Source organism: Diadema setosum, chromosome 9, assembly GCF_964275005.1.
Source record: "Diadema setosum chromosome 9, eeDiaSeto1, whole genome shotgun sequence".
NCBI lineage: Eukaryota > Metazoa > Echinodermata > Echinoidea > Diadematoida > Diadematidae > Diadema > Diadema setosum.
The window spans coordinates 5,824,407-5,845,731 of record NC_092693.1 but is presented as its reverse complement, the minus strand read 5'-3'; the positions used below and the strand labels follow the sequence as shown (position 1 = coordinate 5,845,731).

General features: G+C 39.6%; 1 protein-coding gene across 1 annotated transcript in view; it reads left to right on the top strand.

Moving 5' to 3' along the window:
• The window catches only part of LOC140232490 (Golgi apparatus protein 1-like), an 82,121-nt gene extending 62,842 nt beyond the window's left edge, over positions 1-19,279 (top strand). Inside the window, exons 13-23 of the mRNA XM_072312584.1 lie at positions 1,732-1,848; positions 2,443-2,531; positions 4,765-4,879; positions 6,390-6,620; positions 6,970-7,049; positions 10,256-10,457; positions 11,397-11,432; positions 12,803-12,973; positions 15,271-15,391; positions 17,217-17,323; positions 17,907-19,279. Coding sequence (XP_072168685.1) covers positions 1,732-1,848; positions 2,443-2,531; positions 4,765-4,879; positions 6,390-6,620; positions 6,970-7,049; positions 10,256-10,457; positions 11,397-11,432; positions 12,803-12,973; positions 15,271-15,391; positions 17,217-17,323; positions 17,907-18,074 — 1,437 coding nt within the window. The 3' untranslated portion in view covers positions 18,075-19,279. The remainder of the gene's footprint in view (positions 1-1,731; positions 1,849-2,442; positions 2,532-4,764; positions 4,880-6,389; positions 6,621-6,969; positions 7,050-10,255; positions 10,458-11,396; positions 11,433-12,802; positions 12,974-15,270; positions 15,392-17,216; positions 17,324-17,906) is intronic.
• Positions 19,280-21,325: the final 2,046 nt, after the last annotated feature.

Sequence of the window (21,325 nt, the reverse complement as noted above, 5' to 3'; positions counted from 1 at the left end):
GTTGTAGATTGCAATTATAGTCCTCAGTGTGAGAGGAATAGGTAACGTTTTGAAGTTTTGATTTGAATGTTTCTGTAGATGACAATTATAGCTGTACACACAGAGAAAATGTTCCAGTTAAAGAGGAACGTAGTCATACAAAGTGTATGTATTTCACATTTTTCAGTATTTTCAATCTTTCATATCCATATGCAATGGGCATAATGGACTCATTTGCATATCGTTTGCATAGTATGCTATCATGGGGTGTGAAAGTATGCTGAGTGTTGACATATACATTGTAGGTCATCCACTCATTGTATCCCCCGAACAGAGTTCAGAGGATACTATGGATTTGGCCTCGTTGCGCCGCGTCCGCTGCAGAGATTTTCTTGTGAGCACTCTACTGGCTGCAGTTCTTCTTAGATCATCTTCAAATTTGGCGAAGACGCCTATTGTTTTTGGTGATGGTGCCCTCGCTTGTTCCGTCTTTATACATGAAAAAGTAAATTTAACAGGGTCTGTATGTGTGTGCGACGCTGGCCTTGCTTTGTGACCAATTTTTTTTATGCCTCTGCCAACGAAGTGGCCGGAGGCATTATGTTTTCGGGTCGTCCGTCCGTCCGTACGTACGTCCGTCCCATTTTGTTTTTGTCGATATCTCAAGAAACGTGTGGTGGTTTTACATCAAACTTGGTATGAGGGTATATCCTGAGGGGATAATACTTTGTTTGGATTTTAGGGTCACGGGGTCAAAGGTCAAAGGTCACAGGTTATTTTGTGAAAAAAAAGGTTGAAAATTCATGTTTTTCTCCATATCTCGCAAATGGTTCAAGGTATCTTCATGGAACTTAGTATGTATGCTTGTTCCAATGGGCAGTGATTATCTAGGGAAGTTGGGGGTCATGGTTCAAAGGTCAGGGGGTCAAAGGTCAAGGTCAACTCCTCAAAATATCACTACTTTCCTTATGGTTATGCAATGCCTGAAGGTTTTTTTTTTTTTTTTTAACTTGATGTATGCATGTATTACCCGATATATATTCTGTGGAAAGTTTCTTGCCAAAAGGTCAAAGGTCAAAAGGTCAAAGGTCAAGTGAAAGTGTTGACTTGCACTTTTTCCTCCATATCTCAAGAGTAACTCAAGGTATCATCATGAAACTTACATATTTATGCATGTTCAACCTAACAGTGATTCTCTTTGGAACTGTGAGGTCAAAGGTCAAAGGCCAGGTTTAGATAATGCTATTTTCCCATTTGATACTGAAATTATACTTTTTCTCAATACCTTGAAAATTACTCAATGCATAAACTTATAAAAGGGTCAAAAGTCAAGTAAAAATCATCAGTTCCCCAAATACCTGCACTCTGACATTTTTAATCATTCATCCAATTGAACCTAGTTCTAGGAAAGTGAACATTCAGCACATTTGTGGCAAACCTGTCATTTTAATATTTTGCCAATTGTGTGAAACTGTCAACACACATTGTCAAGACATTGTACTATAGACCTATTAGGAGAACCATGCATTATGGCGGAGGCATATCAGTCGCCGTAGCGATATATCTAGTCTCAAAATTGTTTCAGTGCTACAATAATGAAACATGAAATAAGAAAGGGCTGTTGTTTGACATGGAGAATGAGAACTAACAGTAGCATTTAACTTTTCACTGCTGTCAATTGTCAGGATTTTACCAAGGTTTTGATTGGTAATTTCCCAGAGACTTCATTTTTTCTCCACTTTTTCTTCCCAGGACAAACTAAAGGCTAAGAAGGTGGATGAAGGAGAGGCCCTGCGCTGCCTGATTGAAAACAAGAACAACGATGAAATGGAGGCCAAATGCCAGGCCAGCATCGAACATTTCCAACTGGTGAGACCTGGCGGATGGTTGGGTGGAAAGCTTTGATCGAGTGAAGCGGGGGCATTTCACGCAAACATGTTCTGGGGGTGTAGTGGGGTTTGTCTATGGCAGTATGCAGTGCTGAAATGGATCTGTTAAAGAGGGGAAGATGTTAAGAAAAGCATATGCTGAGCCAAATTTTGTTGTTGCTATTGTTTTTCGTCATTGTTACTCATTGTGCTCATTGTTAACTGTGGAGTTAACAATGAGTAAGAAAAGACTAATGATTTGGCCAGAGTAAGCGTTTGGGTGATTGTTGTAGCAGGTATTGTTGCAAGACGTCATTCTCTTCAGCTTACTTCAGCAATTACAAACTATTTATCCAGGAAACCTGTAAAAAGTAAAATTAGGTAGATGTTTATTAAAAGCAAAATAATTTTTTTTTTTTTTTGTTTCTGTGGAGCACATGTATGTTTCTGGTGTGATGTAATTTAGCACAGTCATTGTGCATATTGTGTGTGTGTGTGTATGTGTATGTGTAGTTGTGAGAGTGAGTTACGAGTAGTAGAGATGTAACTTGTAATATTCTAAAATGGTATAATGATTTCTTTGCACGGGCAACAGCTGCAGCTGAAGGACTACAGATTTAGCTTCAAATTCAAGGAGAGCTGCCGTAAGGACGTCCTGAAGCTGTGCAAAGGAAGCCGAGACAAGTAGGTCACCAACTCTTTCAAGTTGTCTGGATGATTGTGAGGGGGTTTAATCTTGTATGCAATTCAGGGCATGGAGTGGATACTGTAAGACACAATATTTTCGCGGCATGAAAATTTGCGTGAATTGGAGCCGACGACCTTTTTCACGGCATGAAATTTTCGCGAGCTGCCACTGGCATTCAATGTGTACAATGTAGACAAGAACTTTCACATGCATTTTAATTTCTCCAATCTTTGCTCTTGCGAAATTCGCGCGATTAAAGTGCATGCGAACATTCCTTGTTTTACAGTATTCGTTGGCAACAAGGGCTGCATCTGCTGAATGAATTGAAACAATATGACAGTGATGCCTGAGTGGCATAGTTTGTTCTAGAATTGTCATCATATTATTCCTAGGGTGCATTTCACCAAGTATTTTGTGAGCGATTATCACTGACAGAGTTGCTCTCAGCTAGTCAGATGCAAGGATTTCTTGTAGCTTAAGACTGTTGACAGCGACTGACAAGTTTCATGAAAGGCTGCCTTGGTGTAACCTTTTAAATAAAACAAAATCCTCTCCATATTCAAAGCGACTTTGATGGATGAGCGAGATAAAAACAACAACATAGTGAAAATTTCATTCCACTGAAATGAAGTGAAAAATAAACACAAGTTAAAAATTCTAAAGTTTAAGATTTTTCCATCACAGTGATAGTTGTCATATCAAGCTATTTGGATGATTCACATCTCCAGGATACTCAGATTCTTTCCCTTTCTAAGTGAATTTAATCTTCCGCTGAAATTGTTTCGTAATGTAAAGTTTATAATGCTCCATGAAACACAGATGACATTTTAAATGGGAGGGCGTGAAAAGAGCATTTATTGGTAGAATTATTTTCTTTTTGTGCAAACCAGTGGAAGAGAGATGAACCAATGGCAATATTTCCTTCTATTCACATGAGTGGTTGTGGTTGATATTACTCTTTAAGGAAGATGTCTTAGAACAGTCCAAAATGTTAATATTATCGTATTCTCCATGGAACATGCTGTTCTGTTTGCTTGACTCAACTCTTCTTTTCAAGATCAGCTTCAGCACATAATTGGGGTTTTCCTTTAATGCTTTCCTTCATCCATGTATATTATATAAATTGCATAAGTAAGTCCCATTTTCAATGCACACACCAATTTCTCACTTGAACAGATGACTGGTTAGAAGAATCCTGATTCTGATTACGTGATTAGCATGTCTTCCAATATCAATATAGCCTTGGAGGACGAGCAACCTCGCACTGGCCATGCCCCTCTGTGAAATAATGAAGGAAATGTTACGAGGTTGATTAACGAGTTTGGACGTGGTTGCTGGGGCATTGCCACTGCCAGACCAGTTTGATCATTCGTAAAGAGAAATGCTTGATTTAATTCATCACCGTTGCGAGTGTTAACTCTAGCGCCTGGTGGTTTTTCAGTGTGTCAACCTCTGTTCACTGCAGATGGCATTAAATTGCACAGGATTATTGGAGATTAGAATTGAATTACAGGGGAAGGATATGGGGATGAAATGAACCAGGCAAAGAATCACATGGTCACACACCCACACCCCACATCCACTCACATACGCACAGACACATGAGAGCAACAGTGGACCACTTGTGTGATATTTGAGATGGTCTGTTACAGTCTGTTCTCCTGTACAAGTCATAATTTGTAACTAATATGACAAGTGTGTGTACAGTAATTTTGCTCCCATAAAAGGTTGAAGAGTTCACACTCTGCATCATGCTTTGGATCTTTATCAGTGATACGAGCTTCAACAACAACAAAAGCCCATGCCTATATGAAAACCTCAAAAATAATGCTCCACAGATGAACTGCCAAAATGATAAACAACAACAACAACAGCAACAACACATTTGTAATGTCTTTGAGTGCAGAAAAACAATATTCGTCTAGGTATTTGCCGTAGGCAATCTTTCTTAAAAATGTTAATCTTTGTATCTGCAATAAGCTGGAATAGAGTGGAAAGTAGACATGCACAAAGTCCTGTAGAGAGAAGGAACTGGAGCCCCTCCGGTTCAAAGTCTAATGCATATGTTTATTATATAATTCTGGATTTATTCTGTGTTATGTTTTGTTGGAAAAAATAAAATGAAATAAAAAAAAAATGAACTGAATTGAATCGAATCGAATTGAAAAAACATGACATGATGGTGTCACTCCTTGCACCCCTCCTCCCTTCCCTCCCCTCCCCGTGCAGGTCCTCCATCATCAAGTGTCTAAGCACCAAGGTGAGGGATAGCATCCTCCTGAGCCAGGCCCCGCCCGTCACCGAGGAGTGTCGGCAGCAGCTCAAGTTTGAACTCCTCCAGAGGGTGAGTGTGTGTGTGTGTGTGTGTGTGTGTGTGTGTGCGCAGGGAGGCAGTCAGGAACACAGGGGCACCATTTACATGTACGAGGCAGTGCTGACCGCTTTGGCCATCAAGTTAAGGGGATGACCCCCTTTCCCTCTCTTGTTTTCTTCAGCCACTCCTCTAATTTAGCACTTGCCATTTACAAGGCAGTGCTGACCGCTCCAGCCATCAGGTTAAGGGGATGACCCCCTTGTCCCTCCCTCATATACACTCGTTCTTTCGAACAAGATAAACTGTTCAAAAGTAAAAACTTTCACGTGAGTGATTTTAGTGAGTAAAATGAATTTCATGTGTTTTTTTTTTTCAATTCTGTGTAATCAGAAAGATGAAATATTGTTACATATGAGAAGCAAAAATATTTGTGTGCTTTTACTTTCATGCTAGCTTCATGTTGTGTGAAATGTGTGAAAATTTCCACTATAACAGTGTGATGTTAGATGGCTGGAGACCATCCAATATTAATTGCCCAGAAGGTCTGCCATGGAAGAAATAGTGACAATATGTTTGACACAGAGTTCCAAGTTTGTACTGAAAGCACAATGCAGAAAGCGATGCAAATCCTTCAATTCTATTCTGCGCATGAACGTTTAAGAGGCTAATATTTCTACGTCATAAACATAAATGTTCCAAGCCTACACTGATGCATGTCAAAGATATGTCATAGATAAGTGAGTTAGGGACCAAAAAAATGAGAGCACGGAAAAAGTGTGACTGTGGCATTTTCTCCTTACCCTTGTGAGGACTGGTCCATCTGCTAGTAATATTCATATTTCTATGATATCCTTTTTGAATTGGAAAAATTGTCTGTGGACAGTCTTTGCATAAAGGTCATATGAATATTTTATATTTCTTTGGTTTTTGTGTGAAGTTGCCTGTCCCTTTGCTGCTTTGCATGGTAGAGCGTTACTGTAAGGTACACCAAACTTTGTTCTGTCACTTTAAAGGAGACCTCCGGATGATTTTCAAATTTTTACATTTGAACATATATAAATTAGTTATACTGGGTACAGAGTTTCAGGATTTATAATGACTGGGATGAAAAATGAGAATGTTTTCAAAATTTCTAACAAATTGCAATGAATAAGGATGATGACATGGCAGCCTCACCACAAGAATGCATGAGATGTGGCTCAAGGAAGCAGAACAAAAGAAGAAGGCATGCATAGATTATACACAGGTGAGCTTGCAAGCATGCGGTATTGTAATGGAATGACACTGCTACATTTCTGAGATGAGGCTCCTATGTCATCATCTTTGTTCAGTGTAATTTGTTTAAGGTTTTTGAAAGTACTGTTTCTCTGCTCAAGAACCACAATAAATTCTACAAATCTATACATGAAGCTGTTGATTTATGTACTACATGATGTGAAATTATGAAAATCGTCCGGAATGCCCCTTTAATACAAATGAAGGTACAGTGTAGCACCAGTTTATTCTTCTGTCTGTGTTCTCATTTTGCTTGATGGTAAAGGATGAGAACATCGAGCTGGACCCTGAGCTGCAGAAGGTGTGCAAGTCGGAAATACGCCACTTCTGTTCTACGGTAACCCAGGGCAATGCCCGGGTCATTGAGTGCCTGCGCTCGCACCAGGCCGACCTGGAGAATGACTGCCACGTGAAGCTCTTCAACCGCGAGAAGGAGATGGCCGCCAAGCCGGACATTGATTACGCCCTCATGCACTCCTGCAAAAAGAGTATCAAGGTAAGTTGTCTCCTTTGTCATGTCAAGTTTTTGGTGTCTTTGCATTCAATTTGTGTCTTCATATGTTTTGTTGTGTCGTAGTAGCCTGATACAACAAGGGTTAAATAATAAATCGATGGTATTATTGATCAAGTAACATTCTGAAGTTTCATTTCACTTGTTTTTGTCAAAATGCTTTGAAATCTTATCAATTGAATAATAAGAAATAATGATTTGTAGGTATAACTTTTGTTTGATATTGTTGTGTAAAAAAAATCATTACAAAGTACATTTCATCTTGGAGAACTGAATGTGTTTTAATGTCTCATCAATCCTTGTTTGCTTTTGAATTGGATGTGTGTGTTTGTAGACAAAGTGCAAAGATGCCAGCCCTGACACCATGATAGACTGTCTCAAGAGCCATAAAGATGATCCCGACATGGAACAGAAGTAAGTCCTCTAAAATCTGTTCACCTTTTTCCAGTAATGTTGTGGATTGCAAAGTGTGTGGAATGTATGAACATAGTATTGTATAAGCCGTACATTCTCCACATTGAAACTTGTGTAGACAATTTTGCGAGTAGTTGACTGAATGAGAAAGATGTGGTATCCATTTCCAAGAGGAATGTGAGGGATTTCTCACCATGGAGATATAGAAATGCAGTTGTGTTACGAAAGGCAGTAAGAAAAACAGACATATACAGTCAAACCTGCCTTAGCGGCCACCTCTCTATAGCGGCCACCCGTCTATAGTGGCCACTGAAAAATCCCCCCGAGAGAAAAGCCATGTTAAAGACCCTGTGTATAGCGGCCACCTGTCTAACGCGGCCAGCGGCCACAAATTTTGTTTCCCGCGGTAGATTTTAACCTGTCTATAGCGGCCAAAAACCCGATGGAGCCGTAGCCGAGCCGATAATTCAGGGTATTTTTCTGCTTGTTAATCGTGCCAGTCATTTCTGGGCAACATTCAGTGATCGCCACCGTTGCATTCATCACTTATTCAGTCACAATAATGCACTAATTCATGACTGTGCACATGCTACATCTAGTGTACTGTGCAACAATTTCATAAACACCGGCACTGTTCTATGCATGATACACACGTGTGCATACCTACACACATAAATGTACGTGTATATACAACAATGATACATGTACATGTAGGCAATGCACACAAAGTTGGATTACCTGTCTATAGCGGCCACCTGTCTATAACGGCCACTTTTTCTGTATCCCTTGGGTGGCCGCTATAGACAGGTTTGACTGTATTGTTTATACGGTGTATGAATTTTCTCAGAGGAATATTTTGTTGAGATAGCCACATTATGAATTTCTGTCTGCATTAATATGAGTAATGTTATCCTGGGATATTTGCCCATGGAATAGACCTGACATGTTGTCATGTCAAACTGGGTTCTGTTGAATGATAGAAAATTATTCATGGTACTAGTTAATTGCGTAAACCCTATTTCTGTCTCATTCTTCCAAATAATGTCATATAATATTCAATGTCATTTTTAAGGTTGTATTTGCTTTCTTCAGAATTCTAGTTTTCTCTTTTTTACTTCTTTCTTGTTTAGAACGGTTTCAAGTGAAAATCATTACCAGTTATGTTCCAAACTTCAGTGTGTAAATTTCTTTTTTGTTGTTGTCATTTTTGTGTGTGAAAGGGGAAATGTCTATTCAATCCAATTCAGTTCAAGGAGACCTACCCTCCCCAGAAGCAACATGCTCCACATCAAACCTTTTTATTATGAATTTCATTCATAGATGACCAAGCATATGATTTTTTGTAGAAATTTGGTACAAATGTGTCAATGTCATTATTATGCCTCCGCCACAAAGTGGTGCCGGAGGCATTATGTTTTCGGGTTGTCCGTCCGTCCGTCCGTCCGTCCGTCCGTCCGTCCTTCCGTCCGTCCGTCCGTCCGTCCGTCCTTCTGTCCGTCCGTAATGAATTTTGTGGACAAGGTAACTATCGAAACCTGTTGAGGTATCCTAATGAAACTTGGCATGTATGTGTATTAGGGGGTGAAGTTGTGCCTATCAACTTTTGGATGCACATGCTCAAGGTCAAAGGTCAAAAGGTCAAGGTCAAATACATAAAATTTCACTATTTCCACCATATCTATTGAATGCCTGAAGATATTTTCTTGAAACTTAGTGTTTACATGTATTACCCAATTAAAATTCTCTGGTGAAAGTTTGGGTCATGAGGTCAAAGGTCAAAGGTCAAAAGGTCAGGGTAAAATGAATAAAATTTCACTATTTCCACCATATCTATTGAATGCCTGAAGAGATTTTCTTGAAACTTAGTGTATACATGTATTACCCAATGAAGATTCTCTGGTGAAAGTTTGGGTCATGAGGTCAAAGGTCAAAGGTCAAAAGGTCAGGGTCAAATACATAAAATTTTACTATTTCCACCATATCTATTGAATGCCTGAAGATATTTTCTTGAAACTTAGTGTATACATGTATTACCCAATTAAGATTCTCTGGTGAAAGTTTGGGTCATGAGGTCAAAGGTCAAGTAAAAATATTAAAACTTCTTTTTTTTCTCCGTACCTTGGAAAATTGTTCAAGGTATCTTCATGGAACATAGTATATACATGTACTGACTGTAAGTGATTATCTAGAGAATGTAGGGTTCATGGGGTCAAAGGTCAGGGATCAAAGGTCAAGTGCAAGACTTCAAAATTTTACTATTACCCTCATATTTATGCAATGCCAGCAGGGTTATGTTTTTACAATTGGTGTATGCGTGTGTAACCTAATAGAAATTCTCTGGAAAGTTTTTTTTTTTCTCTTTTTGCCTCAAAGGTCAAAAGGTCAAAGATCAAGTGAAAGTGCTGAACTAACTTTTTCCTCCATATCTCGGAAGTGGCCCAAGTTACCTTGAAACTTAGTACATATTATGCATGTTCTACCTGAAGGTAATTATCTTATGAATTTTATGGTCAAGGGCCAGATGAAAATGGTAACAATTTACTATTCAATTCAGAAATTGCACTTTTTCTCCACACCTGTACCTTGAAAATTACTCAATGCCTAAATGTATGAATGGGTCAAAGTCAAGTTAAAGTCCTTAAATCCCTAGATACATGCTCTCCTATTCATCCAATTAAACCTACGTCAAGGAAGGTGAACATTCAACACATTTGTGACAAACTTGTCATTCCAATATTTTGCCAATTTTGTGAAAATGTAATCACACAGTGTCCACATGTACTATCTAGACCTATTGGGAAAATCATGCATTATGGCGGAGGCATACCAGTCGCCAAAGCGACATTTCTTGTCATATTATGATGCATAAGCTTAGCAGGGTGTTTGATGTTCATATAGAGGGAAGAGCTCCTTATGTGGTCAGTTGGCTGACACCTTGTATGGGCTGACAGGATTTCGCAGTCAAACCAGGATGAAGTATTTACTGTTAGACTTTGGCTTGATTTTGGCAGATTTTTCAGACATTAATGACATGGGCGAAATTAAAATTCAACCATTTGGGATTAATTCAAAGGTCTGAGAATCCTTTTGTGGAAATATAACAAACACTCAAGGCGACGACCCTCCAGAGTTCCATTCAGCTTTTGTGGACAGATTTTTATTCCATAAAATGTAATCTCTTCATCTCTCGCTTTCTCTGCACATAGATGCAAAGTTGTGCTCACCAAACGCCAGATTGAGCGCAACTCCAACATCCAGCTGAACCCCGCCCTGCGCAAGTCTTGCAAGCTGGACATCAACAAATTCTGTCGCAAGGAGATGAATGCCCAGGAAGAAAAGACCAACCCAGCAGAAATGGAGGGCAAAGTCATCCAGTGCTTGCGGTCGGAATTCCAGAAGCGACAGTCGGTGAGCCTTCCCCTTCCTACTCGCTCCAGGGGAATATTGTTGAAACTCTTTACATTTTTATCAATTTGTTACAATAAATTTGCTATGTACAGTACGAGTCCTATTACTCCTCCATGATGCTTTGAGGATTAATCTTGGACTCCTTGCAGTGTAGTGCTCACTAGTCACAGATGCAGAATACAGGCGATTGCTTGGCCCCATTCCCACTGTGTCAGAAAAGTGCCTTTGTTCCATAAAACCAGCCTTTCAGGGCAGCGTTTCATGAAACTTGTCAGTCATCGACAATTGTTTTGAACTACTGAAATCCTCTCATCTGATTGGCTGAGAGCAAATTTGTCAGTAAAGATTGCCGAGAAAACACTTGATGAAATTCCCCCCAGGTGTTACTGTGTCTGATTTTGGTTCCGTGTTTGGTCACCCTAGTTCCCTGCACATAAGCTGTGGCATGTCAATACTTTTGCGCAGAGATTGAGATTATGAGTAAATAGGATTTAAAGTAGACTGTATCAAAGTGCTGTGCATTGATAACATGTGGTAGAGAAAGTTTTTGGATATTATTTTAACAACTTTTTATTGGTTCTTTGTAGTTTGAAGAATTTCTTTGCATTTGTTGCCTTTATTCTGGGACAGCATGCCTCAAGTTGGGGCTAAATGTGGTTTCTATTTATTTTTTTGATGTACCATTCATGCTTTCCTCTGAACCTTAGAGCAGTAAGCTGTCATTTTTTAAAATAGGTTAGACATGGAATAGTGTATTGGCTCTTTGATTTGATGTAACAGAAGTACTGTGTCATTAGTCTGACTTAGGAATTTCAGCCACAACACGTACAACTCTATTTTATCTGTGATATTTCTTCTCTAATGAACTGATTGTTTTTCAAGGTATTCATTTTTTGTTTTCTGTCTTTCTAATTTTCTCTCCCTCGTGCTTTTCCACAGAAATTATCCCCGTCTTGTGCCAGGCATATTGGAGCGGTGAGTGCTCATTAATTCTGCTGCAGCGATACAATCACAACCTATCAAGATTGGAAACAAGAAGTGCATGAAAGAGGATGAAGCATTGAAGTGGAGGGGGAGGGGGGGGGGGATGGGGGGAGGGGTCAGGGGATGTAGGCAATGGGACATTGAACCTTTGCATGATAGGCCAGTGCTCAGCAATGAAAAGAGCAGTCGTAAAGTTGGACTCTGAGAATAGTTGCTTGTCTGGCCAAACACAACTTTCTTTCTTTTTTTTTTTCATGAGACAATGTGTCCATCTCTCATCATCAGTTATTTTAGATTCAAAGCAGGGATCATTGATTAAGCATGTAAAGGAGAATGTTATCGATATTTACCTCCGCCAAGGGAGGAGGTTATGTTTTCGTTGCCGTTGGTTTGTTCGTTCGTTTGTTAGTTTGTCTGTGTGCAAGATAACTCAAAAAGTAGTTAACGGATTTGGATGAAACTTGCAGGAAAGGTTGAGAATGATACAAGTAACAGATGATTAGATTTTGGTAGTGATCCGAGAATTTCTGGGGAATATATGAAGGATTTTTTATATTTTGGCAGGTAGGGTCAATGAACTTGGGAGTTCAGGCTACGCGTATTTCAGGTTTGCGTGCGCGCACTAAAGTGCATGCTCTAGTTTCTGCTAGGGCGAGGCGCGCCGTGCAGCTTAGGGTTTATGACGTAACAAAGGCTTCTATATTGGGAAATCGGGCGACTTTCAGCACGCAATGCTATAAGTGCGTATGGGTGGAAATCACTGATATCTCTATGGGAGAACAAGATCAGTGGTGGAAATTAGCTGCATGCTTGGCGGAGGTCTGCGCTCTCAGAGTGCTTCTCTACTTTTACATATTTCTGTGAGATTTATGGCGCAGTTGTCTTCTGTGTTTTAGACAACCAGGTTTTTGAGCTACTTTATATTTGCGTCATCCTGCAGTTGATACTGATAAAAACGTGTAGCACCCTTCAGTGGGTTCTGGACTTTGTCAGCTGCTACTTAAACTCAGAGCTGCCAACTTTCCCTTATTTTACAGGAGGCTCCCTGAAAACTTGAATATCTCTTCGTGTCCTGAAAGGAGAATAAGAAAATCTCCCTTTATGTGGGATATTTCTACTCATTGAGATGTTCATAAGTCAAGAAAGCTGTACCCCATTTACACTGTAGCCATGTTTGTTTGTTTGTTTGTAAAGGTTTGTTTTTTGGAGGGAGGGGGAAAATTTACACTCAAAATTACTTGCTTGTAAAGTTATGGATATGATATTAGTAGATAGGTACATACAGGCCTGTAACAATTTTGGAGGTGTGCAGTGCAGTCTTTGGATTCCACAGTGTTCTTTCATTTCACCTCACACCACAGGTGATCAAAGAGGGGGCAGAGGACTACCGCCTGGACCCCATGCTGAACAAATACTGCCTGGATGCTATCAATGAGAGGTGCTCAGAGGAGAAAGAGAACCCAGGAACGGGGCGGGTGGAGGAGTGCCTCAAGATGAACCTACAGTACATCTCTGATCCAAAGTGTCGGCAGGTCAGTATGCAAAATGATGCACAGGTCTGAATGCGTTAGTCGGAATTGTTTGCATAAGGTAACTATGGAATGCTAATTAATCCATGAGGCGAAGCCAAGTAGATTTAGGCTAAATTCCATAGTTACCGCATGCACACTATTCCGACTGACGCACAAAAGGACGTGTCTGTCATTTGTGTTATAGAATGGGGAGAATTTTTTTTTTCCAAAAATCCATTTATTGGTCATGTTACCCGATGGCAAATTTACTGGATGCATTTTCTTTTGGCTTGCCACAGACGAAAGCCCGAAAGTCATGCATTCAGTACTTCAAAACCATGCATCCAGTAATTATTGGATGCATGGCAAAAGTACTGGAGGCATGATTTTTCAGCCAATAGGCATCTCGTACTGAGTGCACGAACGCTTGGCGTATTGCGCAATCCTTTTTTACAAGTGCGTGGTACATGTTTCCCACTTTAAGGCATCATGTGGCCAGTAGAATATCCACACACAGTTCTCGACCAATGAGATCGCAGGATTCTCGCTACCCATTCTATAATGCAGAACGACAAACTGATCATTTGGGAAATCTGTTAGCCCATTAGAAGACTAGTCCAGAGTGTACTCGGGCAGGGTGTCTATAGGAAATGCGTGTTGTAGCAGAATCAGTCCATCCTCAACGGGGTTAAGTTTGGTCTTTGTTATGCCTCCGCCACGAAGTGGTGCCGGAGGCATTATGTTTTCGGGTTGTCCGTCCGTCCGTACGTCCGTACGTCCGTACGTCCGTACGTCTGTACGTCTGTACGTACGTCCGTCCGCATTCGTTTACACGATAACTTGAGTAATATTGACTGGAATTTTACCAAACTTGGTCCAAGTATAAAGTATGATGGGGCAATTACTTGATTAGATTTTGGGTGAAATCGGCCAAAGGTCAAAGGTCAAAGGTCAAAGGTCAAGGTCAAATCATGAAATTGTATTTGTTTGCGCGATAACTCAAGACTGGATGAAGCAGCTTTCACCAAACTTGGTCCAAGGATGATGTATGATGGGGCAATTAGTTGAGTAGATTTAAGTGACATTGGCAAGAGGTCAAAGGTCAAAAGGTCAAGGTCAAATGCTCAAAATGTTGCTATTTTCCCCATATCTGTGCAATGCCCGAAGGTATTTTCTTGAAACTTAGTGTAGACATGTACTACTGTGTAAAGATTCTCCAGAGAGAGTTTCATGTCATAAGGTCAAAGGTCAAAAGGTCAAAGGTTAGGTGAAAATGTTACAATTTCACTTTTCTCACAAATGGTTCAATGTATTTTCATGGAACTTGGTACATACACATGTACTGACTGGCAGGGATTATCTAGGGAACTTAGGGGTCATGGGTCAATAGTCAAGGGGGTCAAAGGTCAAGGTCAACTCCTCAAAATTTTACTATTTCCCCCATATACTAGTATATTATGCAATGCTTGCATTATTAGTTTTAAAACTTAATATATACATGTATTACCTAATGGAGATTCTCTGGGAAATTTCCAGCCAGAAGGTCAAAGGTTAAGGGTCAAAGGCCAGGTTTAAATGCAAAAAAAAAAAATCTATTGTGTACTGTAATTACACTCTTTCTTCATACCTTGAAAAGTACTCAATGCATAAACTTATAAAAGGGACGGTCAGAAGTCAAGTAAAAATCCTCAATTCCCCAAATATGTGTACCTGCACTCTTAGACAATTATAGCAAACCCAGTTCAAGGAAAGTGAACATTCAAGATATTTCTGACAAACCTGTCATTTCAGTATTTTGCATTTATGTGAAACTGTCATCACACATTGTGAAGACATTGTACTATACACCTATTGGGAGAATCATGCATTATGGCGGAGGCATCAGTCGCCATAGCGACATTTCTAGTTTAATTTCAAGATTCATCGTCTGTTGAGAATGAGAAGGGCGTTAAGTTGTCCCGAACACTATGGGTTTAGAGGCAACTTAACGCCCTTATCATTCTCGACCGACGTTATGGTATGAAAACAGAGGATGGTTAGGGGTGAAGGGGCATAACTTCTTGTCATTGAGATCTCGTAATGCACAGACCCTTTTCATAAACAGCTCCCACACTCAAGGGCTTAAAACATGTTGCATCAATTGGTATGCTGCATTCGCCTGCTTTCAGAGGGAGATGAAACTTTACTCCTCTTCGCTCAGATTCTGCAAAATTCCCACGGAGTTGATTCCGTTACACATGGAATTTTCCCTGATGCAAAGGGTCAAATTTTAAATGACTCTTGTAATCTGTATGCATCTATTCTGCATCCTATAACAGCAAGTGATCCAACTCTTCCGCGAGGGCCTCGCCGATGTCCACGTCGATCCCCTTCTCTACAAGGCCTGTGCCCTGGACATTAAGCACTACTGCGTGGGAATCCCTCAAGGCCAGGGACAACGTGAGTACCTCGTCAAAAAAACACACAGTGACTGCTTTGACCTTTTCTATACTAGGGACTGAGGACAGTGAGTGCTTACACTATTGGGGTTACTGTAAAATGATGAATGTTTGCATGCATTTTAATATCGCAAATTTCGCGAGAGCCAAGATTCGCGAAATTAAACTGCATGTGAAAGTTCTTGTTTACACTATACGCATTGAATGTTAGAGGCAACTTGCGAAAATTTCATGCTGCAAAAAAGGCCGTTCGCTTCAATTCGCGAAAATTTCATGCGGCGTAAATACTGTGTTTTACAGTACTCTGTCCATTGGCTCTCAAGGCGCACAAAGGGATAACCCTTTTTGTGCCAAGGTATAAGGACAGTGTGGGCAAACACGATGGGGGGTTGTTATGCCAATTGATAGTGAAAGCATACAGAGAGTGAAAGGGATCATATAGTTTTGGTTGTGACCAGACTTCAGGTTTCTAACATTTTTTTCTTTTGTTGTGAGACAATGGGAAATGTCTTATGAAATGAGAAAGAACATGTAATTCCAAGAGGAATTCAGTGTTTATTTGATGAAAATTGGTTTTGAAATGGCCGAGATGATCCAAAACAGAGCAATCCTAATTGAAGATGGGACCCACCTTTTATTACGATTGCTTTGTTTTACTTTGTTTTTGGATGTCTCAGCCATTCCAAAACCAATTTTCATCAAGTAAACTTTGAATTCCTCTTAGAATGGTATGCTCTGTACTATTTCGTAAGTGGTTTCTTGGTATCTTGCAAAAAGTTAAAAGCCCAATCACCATCTCTACCAATACTATACAATCCCTTTAATGTGGGAGGCATGTTTGATTTTTGTAGGTTTACAGGGATTTTATTGTGTTGCCATCTCCCAGTAGCTTGCAACGTAGCTGGTCTAAAGATGATACCAAAGCTACCCTATTGATGTAGCAAGGGAGAATATGACTCTCACCTTTGACCCCTGCATTCAGTCATACAAAACTTGGCATCATTTTAGAGAACTCCCCTGTTCTAGTTTATAAGCCTCTGATTTGTTGGTTTGTCAGTTGTGCTGTTTATTCCGTAAGGTTGTTGTTTTGTTTTGTTTTGTTTTTATATGAGCTATAAGTGAATGAAAAAATCTAGGAAAATAAAAGATGATAAAAATGGTGATCTTTCTGCAGATTGCATTTAGTGGCTTGAATTTTGAGAGTGCCCTCTGCGATCTGTTGACTTGCATTTGTTATAAATGCTTGTTCAATTAGTTTTGTCAATAACCAATTTTCATGTGATTTGTCACCAAGTTTTAGGTGAGGCAAGTCTCTGACATTGAAAATGATGTTAGACTCTGCAATGTTTTACATACATAATAAAATTCAGCATGTTGGCAGGAAACAGTTAAATACAAAAAAGAAGAAGATTCTTCATCTGAGGGAATGTAACAAGTACACGCGTTCATGTTTGTAATAATTGAATCCTCTGTGTTCTTTGAATGGAAGGTTAAGGACTGAATGCAGGAAAATGACTTCAGTAGGGCTGTACTGTAGGTGTTCTTTAAGTGAACTGATACATGGGAAAAGTTTTTTTTTTTTTTTTTTTGGGGGGGGGTTAAATAAAAATTGCAATAACTTTCTGTTCAGCTCATATTAAATGCATAATGCATCGGACGGTAAGATTGCTATGTATGTTACTCCATTGTCACCATACAATGTAGCAGGTTTTATCTTTATTGCGGACACTCAGTGGCTGTTGATACATTTTTTCTGGTGCTGGTAGATGCCATGGTGTAGATTTATCCGGTCTCATGCAAGTCCAATGTTCTCTTTGTGTGTGCAGAAATGTCCTGTCTGCTGGAAACGTTGGATGATAAAACAGTGAGGTTACAGCCGGACTGCCGCCGGATGCTCGCTGAACGCAAAGAAATGTGGGAGTTTGCTGCCAAGGTGAGCAATACCAATGATTGTTTTATATTTTATTTCCAGCAAGTCAAGGCCTTGGATCACTATATGCTGTCATTTTTACCACTACTTTTCTTATGTTGTTGTTGTTGTTGAATTTTTCATATTCTTTATTTTTATATGCAGAGAACTCAATATCTCCATTAGATTATTTTTTTTTTTTAAATATTACATATGGGGTTTTGACCTGCTGTAAAACTGTCATTTAGTAGAAATAATGTAATATTCACAATACTTCTTGCAGATGAATTAGCTCATACAGACCTTTTTTGATAAGTGTCAATAGGATTAATGTCATGTCGGTATTTCTGTGTTACGTACATTATGTGAGTCTTTTTTTTTTTTGGTGTGCATCATGAAAGTTTGTTGACAGTGAGTGAATTATATGAATGATGTATTCAAGGTGTAATCATCAGAACTTCTTATATTCAGTATCTTTTTACATTTTGTCTGTAGAGGAAGATATCACTGTGTCTGTTTTCCTGGTACAGTTAGACAGTGAAATGAGCCTAATTCAGAATGATTTGATAAGTGTTTTGTCAATTGGGATTTCCTCTACCTCCCTCAGGTTGCTCCAGCCGAGGACTTCCTCGACATCTTTAACCAGATACGAAATTCACCGTCCCACAACTACTTCATGCTCGTCATCGTCAGCTTCATCGGCATGCTCTTCTTCTGCGGGCTGTGCTGTGGCCGGGCGACGAAGCGCGTCAGGCAAGAGCTGAAGAACAAATAATGAAGGGCTCCCCCAGCCTTCTGACGTGCGGGCTGCAATAACAAATTTATATATGATGGGTATTTTTTAGTAGAATACATGAAACAAGGAAATCAGCAAATTTCTACCTGTCTCTATCTTACGCTACCCCTGTCTCTCCCCACTTCTGTCAATGTGTATTATGTAAAATTAACCAGCATCTAATTTACTTAAACTTAACTTTTCATTTGGATAAATTTCATTAATGCCTCGGCCCATTAGGGTGCTGGACGTACTATGATTTGAGGTTGCCAGGCCACCCATCTGTCTGTTCGTATGTAGGTCATTACCATATCCCGTACCATGGTTTCAGCACACAAATTCAATGGATTTCCCTAGAAACCTGGCCTAGGTATGCTACATGAAGTGTAGATGTATTGATTAGAATTTTGCGATTATGGATGAAATTAAAGGTACATGTTCCCTGAACTTGAGGTGCAAATGGCATTATTCAACTTTAATTCCATCCAGGGAAGTCCATTAGTAATAAAGATAAGTTGGAAGGGTGCAAATAGGGGTAAAATTTCAAAAGGGCAAATTTAAACATAGTTCAGCTAATAGTTCTGGCAATTGTTTCATTTAATGAAATGAATATAAATGTATTGAGAATATTTCCTTTGTGCCCAAAGGATTAGAGGTCAACATTTTCTCTGTGGTCAAGATCGCATGAACTTCATCGAAATGTAAATGACAGGCCATGCACTAGTGACATATGTAGTGAATACATGAGATGTTGAAGAAACCCAGTCTACTGTGCATAGCATTTAGACTGCTCTAGTGTTTGTTTCTTTGTTGTTGTTGTTTTTTGTTTTTGTAAAGGGTATTTTGAAATTCCAGATGGGATTTTTTAACTTGAAAGAACCAATGTCATGACCACAGTGCTGTGAAATGCAAAACTCAGTTAGCAAGTCAGGGCCATCCAAGAAGGGTCCAAGTGTCAATCCAAACTGGTGGCTGAGAGAATTGATTTGGAGGGGCTGGTGACCGATTGCTCTCCTGCACAGTTCAAGTGGCTACTTTTAGTGTTCAGGGACCCTCTTCTCTGGAAATGAAATTCTGTGGGTGTAACCCAGTCACCCATAGATGGTGGATGTACAGTCCTTTCTGTTACAGGGATCCTTTACCAACTGTCTTGATTTAAACCTTGTTGTGAGCATGTGTGAAAGATTGTTTGTGAATTTGTCTACTGTGGTCATTTATTCCTTTTTTTTTTTTTTAATCTTGGGGTGGGGGAAGGGGCATGAGGGAGAAATGGTGTTCATTCTTTAGGAAGAATTGTGGAAATATTGTAAAGGTGCTTTGTACCACAGAAGTGTTTCTATATTTAATAATTCTGCATTCAAACATCACACCTTGGACGAGTCTGGGAGGAGTCACATTATTACGGGTTCGGTTCTGCCATTGACAAGGAAAATATTTTGGCCTATTCCGGACATTTTGTTTGTTTGTGTGTTTATGCCAGCAAGATTTTTGATTCGAAGTTACAGAGGCCTTCTGCCTTCCAGACACTGTAATAGCGTAAATACAAGACTTAGCATCTGACCTGACTCCTTTTTTTTCTCTTATTGTTTTATGTACATTTAGTCGTCTGATCGTGATAGAGCAACTGCGGCCCAATAGTCGCTATATTCATTTTTTTTTTCCCCCTGCAAAGTATGTCGTGTATTTTTTTCACTGTGGTATCAATAGATTGTCATTATGTATGTTGAATATGAAATATGCATTTGAAATACAGATGTGGAGGCTTTTATATGATTACATTTGTAGCTGGCGTATATTTCTGCCATCTTTGCTTTGTTTGTAGATGTGTCGCCCTTTGATCTATTTTTCTACCAGTCTGACGTCAGCTTGGAAAAAAAAAAGATATATGCATGTTTTGTTTGTGGGCAAGGGGAGTTCATGAATGCATCCTTGATCATTCAGGGGGTGTTAGTGTGAAGTTCCTCTTTTCTTCACTAATTAGCAGTTTGTAGGATTCTTGGACGCTGCATGGCTTGTGCAGTGTTCTTGTGAAACTTAAGTGGAACACCCATATCCCTCTCGTCTATCATAGCTGCAGTTGAAGGGAAAAGAACCAAAGCAAACTGCAGACCCAGAACGCTGTCCTCCTTGGGATGTGAGAGTTGCCATAGCAACCAGGGTGTACTCTTCTGGAAAGAGAAGACCTCAGCTGCAACGATTGCAAACTCTAGGCTGCCTCGATGGCGGTAGCGGATGTCAATTTTCGCCCGAACGGGAGCATTCCTTAATGTCAACAGTATTGTCCTTGCGTGTTATACAAAGAATATCAGACCTAGCGCACAGCAAAGCAGCTCTGCCGATACATTGTACGTCTGTGTTCTATACATGATGTGATATGTTGATATGTGATGAGTGTTCACATGTCTTTCATTCATATATGATGTTTCTTTTTGCCTTGGTCATTTTTCTTTGGGGGGGGGGGGGGACAATATTCAGCATGTTAGCACAAAATTACGGATTATGTTTTTTTCTCTGATTTTGCATGTATTCTACAAGCGTATGAATTGTAGTGTTTGTATTTCCAAAAAGCCTTTAGATTAACAGTTAAACTGAGGGAGGGAATACCATGTAAGTTGTTGTTTCTTAGATATATGTGATAGTTGGGAGTAGACTTCTTTATGTTTTGCACTTTCCTAGTTGTGTTTGGGGCCAAGTTGTACATACTTCTTATTGTAATTCAAATGTACAGATATAATAGCCCTTGAGTAGCAGAGAAAAAAAAAAGAAAAAACAGACATAAATCATTGTATACATCAAGAGAATTAGAAAATGTGTTATAGCTTTCTGATATAGAATTTGTCATGTAGTTTATCTGACTAGCAGTAATGTACCATATATAGGCATTTTTTACTAGAGAAATACAAAACAACAAAAAAAGGAATAGCAAAAGAATGATATGCTTCATTTTTTGAAGTGTAATATATGATCCACTGTGTTGTTATGATGGTCATTGTGATATCTTTTTCTTTCGTGTAGAGAGTTATCAGATGTATCTTTATTGATAATGAGCTGCTGGTGCTGCATGCACTCGCATCTGTAATGTGTCGTCGCTCCTTTCTGCCTGACGTCACCTTTGTAGGGTGCCGCCGTCGTGTACGTTTGATCTGTCAGGGCTGGTTGTCCAATGTTGGAGATGAGGCCCAGGTGGCAGAGTAGGCCAGGAAGTAGGGAGATTGTGGAGAAGGGGTCACATGGTCTGATTAATGGTGACC